The 9,245-nt window shown below is 39.7% G+C and overlaps 1 protein-coding gene across 1 annotated transcript in view; it reads right to left on the bottom strand.

The window, feature by feature from the left end:
- The window catches only part of Uprt (uracil phosphoribosyltransferase homolog), a 22,887-nt gene extending 15,441 nt beyond the window's left edge, over positions 1 to 7,446 (bottom strand). Inside the window, exons 1-2 of the mRNA XM_021153874.2 lie at positions 7,434 to 7,446; positions 6,914 to 7,340 (exon numbers count right to left, since the gene is read on the bottom strand). Of these exons, the coding sequence (XP_021009533.1) occupies positions 6,914 to 7,302 (389 nt within the window). The 5' untranslated portion in view covers positions 7,303 to 7,340; positions 7,434 to 7,446. The remainder of the gene's footprint in view (positions 1 to 6,913; positions 7,341 to 7,433) is intronic.
- Positions 7,447 to 9,245: the final 1,799 nt, after the last annotated feature.

Below are 9,245 nucleotides of genomic sequence, written 5' to 3'. Positions count from 1 at the left end.
TTCCATTGGTCTATTTGTCTGTCACTATACCAGTACCATGCAGTTTTTATCACAATTGCTCTGTAGTAGAGCTTTAGGTCCGGCATGGTGATTCCACCCAACATTTATTGAGCTGCCTGCAGGCTGTGCTGTGTGCTCCATGTTCCCAGCAATTGTAAGCTGTCACCCTTGTAAGCTGTCACCCACGCTGGGATGGGTTTTGGTGATGCAGTCATCTGTGTTCTTTTAAGTAACCCCAATAAAACTTATCAACTCACAAGATGGACTTTGGTAGTTTTCTTGGGATCCCTATCTAGGGCGAGTAGATGTTTGTTCACCCAAGAATATTGTTACACCACAGAGGATAAGTTAAACCCAGGAGTTTCAGGCCAGTCTAGGCTACATAGCAAGACCCTATCTCAAAATAAAATACAAATAGCAAATCAATCAAATGTTCTTCCTGAAGATGCAGGTGATTTTATGATACAGCTTGTAAAGAGTAAGCCACCAAGGTTATTACATGCAACACTCCCTTTTGCTGGGTGTGGTGGTGCAAACCTGTGATATCAGCACTCAGGAGGATTAGGCCAGTAGATCACAAAGTTCATAGACAGCCTAGCATCCCTAACAAATTCAAGGCCAGCCTGGGTTACATAGTATGACTCCATTCTGGAAAAAAAAAATCCTTTCCAAAAGCAATTAAAAGCAAACTCTCCTAAGGCAAAACTCAGAAAATTTTAACTAAAATCACATCCTAGGAACACTGAATTGGATGTCATTTCCAAAATTTAAATATGTCATTCTTCATCCTGGAAGATTATACAGATTGTTTGTGACATTTGGAGAAGGGAAATTGGGGTGAGCATTCAGCAAATAATAAAAATACAGGATATACAGTTAAATCTGAATTTCAGAATTCCCATGCAATATTTCAAGTTACACTTATATAAAAAATGTTATTGTTTGCTTGAATTCAAATGCAGCTGGGCATCATGTGTTTTACCTGGTAAGAACAGAAATAATTTAATGGACTTTCAAAGCAAGAATATGAAAATAAAGAGTGTAATGACCCAGATTTAATACTTTGTTTGTTCGTTAAACCAATGGGTGGAAGGGAAGTGAAACCTAAAGGCAGTTCTGTCGGGTTCAATCAAAAGGTAGCTTTCACCTCGGGCTACGATTTAGTGCATCTCTCAAAGTATCATTTCTACCTCTACAATTTTGTGATCTCTAAAATCAAGAACAGCCCCAAGGTTTGCTGTAGCATACAGATGCTTTACAACTGATTTTACTCTTCCCATTACCTTCGAAAAACAAACCCCTAACAACATACTTAAAACCAATCTAACTTAATGGTTAAAAAAAAAAAAAAAAAAGCTTTTTCTACCTGCCAGGTGCAAGTCAGCAAAGTCACAGCTTGTTAGCACCTCTTAATAAGCTCATAAAATAGAGTTCCATGCATTGTCTACTTGCATCTCCAAACAGAGTTCAAAATAAACGTCAAAAGGTAGGTAGAAAAGCAAGAGATGTCATTTTCACCTGCTTAAGTCCAACATAACGGGTGAGACATTACTAGGATAGCACACATACTACATCAGACATTTGTGCTACTTAAAGATGGGGCTTCCTATTGTACATCCAGTAAAAAATACATATGGGGAATATATTAAAACAAAAAGCATATCCATGTTTTAAACAATTTGCAAATTATATTTCCCCTATGGTAAGCATCTGGTTTCATATAAATTGTAATGATAAATTCTGAGATTCCTTTAGTCTCGGAGTGATGCTAGTCCTTTAAGATACTTCTATTTCCCATATACAACCATGAATCACTCTATACTGCAAGTCTGAAGCCAAGCCAGTCACTAAACTGGGAGTCTGGACATTTTTCCAGAGGCAGTGATCTCACCTGAGCACAGTGTGTGATCATGTGTGGTGTTTGTAATACTGCAAATAGGTTCCACCCAACACTGCACAAGCAGCCTTTAAGAATGGGAGCCAGGAAGTTGTTTTTTTAAAAGCCTTCACTATCAATTCTAATGCACAGCTTGGACTAAGAACATTATATTACTTAGATGACTCAACATATTAGGCAACACTCATACTAGAGTTACATAGGACTTTCATCCATCCTGAGGTTAAATGTCTCCTCTCCAGATGACTCACAACTAGTCACAAGGCTAGTTCTTTGGTGCTATTTTATGAACTGAAAAACTCTTAAGATAATTGCTCAGCTTCTATCCAAATAGCCTACAGAAGCCATGCCAAAGCTTGTCCTAGGGCAAGCATACAGATAGAATATACTCAACTGTCCATAATACAGCTTGACTCTAATATTTCAGAAGACAACCCCCCCATGCACACACGCACACACACACACACACTGGGACCAGGATGATGATTTTTAAAATTCACTTCATTGCCTTACATATGAGGTCATGAACCATATTCATGGGGGAAAATACATTACACTCAGAGTCTACTGGATTTATTATTCAGGAAGAGAGGGGTGTGTAGTTTAATCCATTTCAACAGCAACAAAAAAGAAGCTACAAGAAAATGAAGGAATCATTACTTTTTTGTCATTTGCCAGTGACCCATGTATGTGTAGCTGAGTAAATTACCCACTCCATTCAGTGTTTAGATTACTGCACTCTCAAAGCGAGAAAATCATTTCCTTGAAATTCAATAATACAGCCAACATATTACGTTTCAAATATTGTACACTTCAAAAATAAAGTCATTTTAAATCAGTACAATGTTCCCAATCTTGCTTGTTTTATAGATATACAACAACTTACAGTCCTGTTTGATCACCCCATTTCTCCATGCCAGAGTCAATTCATAAAGCAATCCCTTTACTAGCTAGATTCTAAGAACCAGGAACAATAACAGAAACAACATGTACTCCAAACACTTCTATTATCAGAGACCTCCATAATATATGTACATGCTGTTCTATCAAAACAGCATATGCCTCAAAGAGGACCAACTATGATACCCTCCATAACTAGACCTACATGAATAGAACTCTGTTTACAACAGACAATCTGTCAGCTCCTACGGTACCTGAAACGGGTCTTGTTTGCATAAAGGTAAGACAACTTAAGGAAGAAAGGAAGGAAGCAAGGAAGGAAGCAAGGGAAAGAAGAGAAAGCTTCTGTTAACAAATTATGCTGCTTAAGGAAAACAAAACTGAAAAAAAAAAAGCAAGCCAAAAAAATATTGTCTCCATCCCGAATAAGCATCACCTCATTAGGAAAAATTACAAAGCTGGATACAAATTCTGTAGGCTCTCTCAGTCTTTTTATTTGTTTTGAGAGGTCTTGCTCAGTCGTTCTGACTGACTGTTTCTTTCCTCATTAAGCACCACAGACTAACCTCCAACTCACAGTCATCCTTCTCACCCCACTTCCTGAATGCTGGTATTAGCAGCAGGAGCCACAAGAGCTGGATTTGGTATTGATTTTCAAATTAAGAATTTGAATTTTCTGTGCAAACAAATTCCTTATACTGGTGTCAGTAAAAGGCATGCATAATTTCCAAAGTGAAGAATTTGACAGTTTATAACAGTGTTCATGGATATAATCTTGTTTTAACCTCTCAGGAAAGAGCTCCAAGAGGCTGTACCAACATCTTTACTTTATAAATTATAAAGCAGAAAGACAAAGACATTAAATATCTTGTCTAAGATCCCTTCACAGGACTCTGCTGTCTCTTCCTTCAAACAGAAAAAAAAAAAAAAAAAACCAAAGGTTTCTACTTATTCTCACATTGCTATATAATCCAAACTTTCTGAATAATGAAATTTAATCAAGACATACAGATACTAGCATATATAAATCCTAAATGTCACAGTCTCTCCAAACTCTGTATTAATGTTTTTTAACCTTTACATAACGACCCTTTATGAAATCTAATGATAACTGAAGATCTTCACCCCTGCAAAGGCATATAAGCAAATGTTCGTGGCAGCCTTATTCATAATAACTAAAGAGCAAAAACTACCCAAATGTTCATTAGCCATTGGATGTATTAATAAACTGCAGCAAATCTATATAAGAAATTATCATTCAGCCACACAAAGGAGTGAATTCTGAAAACATTACACTAAACGAAACTGGACAAAATAGCAACAATCACACAATCTTATTCATATGTGAAGTCTTGAAAAGTTGTTCTTAAGGTTTGACAGTAAAATGGATTTAAGCACAGGCTGGGGAGAAGAGGGGAGGAGAAGGAGGCAGAAAGGTTGATCAAGGAGTATTGACTTAGAGTTAGATAGGAGCAAGAAGCTTTGTTATACTATTGCAAAGTAGGTTAACTACAGATACTGTGTTATACATTTCAAAAATCGAGAAGAAAGTATTTAGAAAGCCTTTACCATAAAGAATTGACAAGTGCTTAGAGAAAGAAATTTATTTAACCAGATTTAATCATTATGTGATACTCCATTGATGTGTTTTTCTATTGGTTAAATAAATTTAAAGGCTAGGGAGATGGCTCAGTTAGTGAAGTGCTTGCATGCAGGCAGAAGAACTTGAGTTCCGGTTCCCAGCACCCACCCACGTAAAAGGCTGGGTTGATGCACATCTTTAATCCTAGCACTGAGGAGACAGAAATGGAAAGATGCTTGAAGTTTGTTAGCCAACTAGTCTTACTGAATTGGTGTGCTCTAGGTTCAGTAAGAGACCCTGTCTCAAAAAAGAAGGTGTATAGTGATGGGAGAGATATCAGATGTCTATTTCGCTCTATACTCCACACACATATTACATGCATGAATACTTATACCCACACAAACATGAACACATACATATACCACAAACACACAGAAAAAATATCCAGAATAGGCAAACTAATGGAACTATAAAGTAAACTAATTTTTGCCTAGGGCTTGAGGGGATGCTGGGTAAATGTGGACTGACTATCTGTGAGGTCTCTTGTTGAGGGGATGACTATGTTCGAAAAGTGACTGTGGTAGGTGAAGAACATACAGAAAACCATTAAATTGTATACTTTAAAATGTCTCAATTGTATATGAAAATTGTGTCTCAATAAAAATGTTCTTTTATTTGCAGTGCTTGGAATCAAATCCAAGGTCTTATGTCTATAATGCAAGAATCCCTCCAACAAAGATATTTTTTAAATAACCATTACCATGGACAAATAGAATTTACTAGAAATTTCCTGAGCCCCCAAAATTCATCTACAAGTGTAATAGGTCCAAGAGCCAAAGTTAGTCAATTCCAAGAATTATCAAATTTTCTTTATTTCACAGATGTTTTACTTCAGTTGTCCCAACAACTACCAAAACTATGCCTCATCTTTTTTAAGCCTCTATGCCATTAGATCATGTGATCATAGTTTTCAATACTGAATCTTTATAAACAAATAGTACAGTTTCATAAATATAAGCTTAAGAGCTAGGTCCAGGCATAGCAGTGCACCCCGCATAACTCAAGCGTTCAGGAAGCTAAGGCAGGAGGATCAAACGCTTCAGGCCAGACCGGGCTATACAGTAAAACTCTATCTCCACAAAAGGTAGACATAACCTTTAATGATTGAGCTCTACTACTTGCAATGAATAGCTGTAATTATAAAAAGATTTTTGTCATCAAACCTAATAAGCAAGGTCCATACACAAGTAATAATATTTAAAATAGAAAGGAAACCTCCCATTTAAAAAGGTCAGGGAAAATCAGCTAGGAAGAATGAGTTTAGCCTTGAAAAAATAAGAGTTGATCATTAATAAAAAGGGATGTGGGGAATTGTAAATGAAAGCAGAAACAAGGAATCAAAGGGAGCTAAGCATGCCCAAGTTGGTTCCAAATGAAGGCTGCTGAGATGGCAGTTATCAAATCAAGGCTGCTATGTTCAAAAGGCAGTTGTAGATGCATGCATGTGAGAGTCAGGAAAACTGCAGGACGGAAGCACAGGAGCCTACTACAAGAGTATGAAGAAAAGGTTGCCAAATCGGATTTATTTTAGGGCATTTTTAAATGTCAAGGCATGCTAGAAATACAGTGGTCTTAAATGAGCCGTAGCTGCTCATTTAAAGCTGCCAATAGGAGCCAGGTATGGTCTCAGGTCCAGTAGTTCCACCTACTTGGGAGGCTGACTTGTGCCTTGGAGTTTGAGGCCAGAGTTTGAGCAGCAATTTAGGAAAACCCTGTCTGATAAAAAGAAGAAAAGAAGAGACAAGAGAAGGGAAGGGAAGGGAAAGGAAAAGAAAAAGAAAGAAAAAAGGAAAGATAGCAGCTGTATTTCACTGTGGTACATATTTATCCAAGAAAATCCATATTCCAAAATATTTTAACTTTTCAAGTTCTTGCTATACTGATTTGTGGGATTAGGAGGATCCGACTTGTTCTTAGGTTCCCTCTGCTGTTAACTACATTCTGTAAGTTTTCAGTCAACCTGTCTTGATAAGAGTGGAATCATAAACTCTCTGGCAACCAGGGAAAGCTGAACTCCCAATCAGTAAACACAATGGCAAACTGCAGGAGCAAATGCTGTTGAGTCAGAGGGCTGGCGGGGCACATCATTTCCCTTGAAATTGCTTTAGTTCTGTGAGCTTGGGCTGTCCGGGTGTTAATAACCACGGGCAGTAACCATTTCTGGGTTATACATTTACCACGTGGTCGGGAACTGAGCAGATGGCATAGGGGTGTGTACCTGCCTGGCACAGTCGAGGATTGGTCATGTTTAAGACAGACAAAGAGGCCGGAAGAGGCTGAAGGCTACCTAAACAAAGCAATGTTAACCAAAGCAACTAAGAAGGGGCCACAGAAGTGTCTCACTGACTCCCTCCCTACCAAAGAAAGAGGCCTGGCTCTAATCCCCAAAGACCAGTGTGCAAAATCCAAACACAAGCTTTTCACTTTCACCCTGCAGCCCTCCGCTCCCTTTTCCCCTTCCGCTCTAAGCTTACTTGTCCCGGATGATAGTCTGAAGCTCCCGGATCTGATCATTCATAGGCAGCAACTTAAGCTGAGCCCCAATCTGTCGGGAGAGTTCACAGTCCCCTAGCAGGGAGTCGCCGCCGACAGGTGCATCGTAGTTGCCACTGTCACTACTGTCACTGTGGTTCTCAGAGTGAAGATTAGTGCTGCAGCAGGCCGGAGAGTCCCGCTCCGAAAGCACGCTAGAATGGGCGTGCCCAGGGAGGAGAGTCAGCTTAGCCATAGCAGCGTTATTTTCCTCTGCATGATCCAGGACCCGGTCCTCGGCTAGCAGATGCTCGGGACTTGGGCTAGAAGTAGAGTTTACTTGCCGATTGTGACAGGGCATGGAGTCCGGACGCTGTAACTCCGTGGCCATACACAGGGCCCCCGGGCTATCCCCGCTGCTATCAAACCCTAGGGATAAAGGGCACGAAGAAAAGGATGCGGACACGTGCGTCCTCCTGGCCCCTGGCTCCTCCAAATCTCTAACCCTGGCTGCCCTCTCACCCCTAGGCCTCCACTGTCCTTTCGCACGCTTTGCCCATACCCGCCCACACCAGACGCACTGCTGGCTTAGACACCTTATTGGCCCATCTCTCTGCCAGTCTACAGCATGCTGGTTTGTTAACTCTTTTAAGTCTTTCCTGCTTGAGAGATTATCACAGTAGCTTGGCAGAGGTGGCTAAACCAGAGAACCCTGGTTGCTGAGTCCTCAGAAAACCCCTAGGACTTCTTGCAATCAGAACTTTGGTAGAGCCAAGAAAAGATACGGGTGAATTATACATGCAAGGCATTGTTTTCTAACTTTCTGTCTTGACAAAGAAAACATACTTGGGTAGTTGGTTGCATCTTCAAGCTAATGGCTTATCTGTGTAACAGAAGAAGCAAAGTAAGAACAGCTAGAAGGCTGGCCTTTCTAGACTCTGCTACAAGATGCCATTTCTTGTGTGTGTGTGTGTGTGTGTGTGTGTGTGTGTGTGTGTATACAAATGTAAGGAATTTATTGAGCTTTCCAAACTTAAGATGACAAACAATAGCTTTTTTTTCTTTCTGTATTGTTTTATTTTTATTAAGGCTTTTTTGTTTTGTTTTTTTGTTTTTCGAGACAGGGTTTCTCTGTATCGCCTTGGCTGTCCTGGAACTCACTCTGTAGACCAGGCTGGCCTTGAACTCAGAAATCTGCCTGCCTCTGCCTCCCGAGTGCTGGGATTAAAGGCCTGCGCCACCATGCCCGGCTTTTTTTATTAGATATTTTCTTCATTTACATTTAAAATGCTATCCCCAAAGTCCCCTATACCCTCCCCCTGCCCTGCTCCCCAACCCACCCACACCTGCTTCCTGGCCCTGGTATACCCCTGTACTGGCAAGATGCCATTTCTTAAGTATGCTTGACCACTAAAATTTTTCTTACTGATACTGGTTGGGCACTGAATTGCACATGTTACTATGGCATAATTTTCATTACACTGTTCTCCCAAACAATACTTGGAAGGATGGCTTTTAAAAATGTATAGGTACCCACCAAGACAGTCTAGGATAATAATTTGCAAATGTCCATGTGTATCAGAACAATTGTAGAGCTCGTTACGATGCAGAGTTTTAACTTGACAAGAAGGCACACATCTGTAATCCCCACACTTTGAAGGCTGACATGGAAGGATCAAGAGTTCAAAGCTAGCCTGAGTTATAAAGCAAGCTCTAGTCTCAAAAATAATTAAAATAAGCAATATTTGTTTGTGTCCTACTTTCAAGTCTATACATCACTATTTATCATTATAGTGTAGACATTTTAATGTCACTGCACGATAAAATTACAATCCCCACACTTTTGAAAGATTGTACAGTCTTTTAACTTAACACATAATGCAAATTAAAGGGTCTCTGGGCTTAAAACTTGTATCTGTTAACTTGAAGTAGGCCAGAACAAATGTCTGTTTTGTCAATGAATACTCTTGAGGAATCCAATGAAGCCCAGTATTGTATCATGACCAAAGATAACCCAGCTCCAAAACTGTCTGTCCATTGTTTCATCATCCTGTGACCCTGTTTTCAATGCCATAGAACAATGAATTGAAACAGCACAAATGTCAATCTGTCTTCTGTTTTCACTTTCGTATTAAACACATTCGTATACTTTTTTTGTTTTGTTTTGTTTTGTTTTGGTTTGGTTTGGTTTTGGTTTTTTGGTTTTTTCGAGACAGGGTTTCTCTGTATAGCCCTGGCTGTCCTGGAACTCACTTTGTAGACCAGGCTGGCCTCGAACTCAGAAATCTGCCTGCCTCTGCCTCCCAAGTGCTGGGATTAAAGGCGTGCACCACC

Source organism: Mus caroli, chromosome X (genome assembly GCF_900094665.2).
Source record: "Mus caroli chromosome X, CAROLI_EIJ_v1.1, whole genome shotgun sequence".
Lineage (NCBI taxonomy): Eukaryota > Metazoa > Chordata > Mammalia > Rodentia > Muridae > Mus > Mus caroli.
This window is presented reverse-complemented; position numbering and strand designations above follow the sequence as displayed.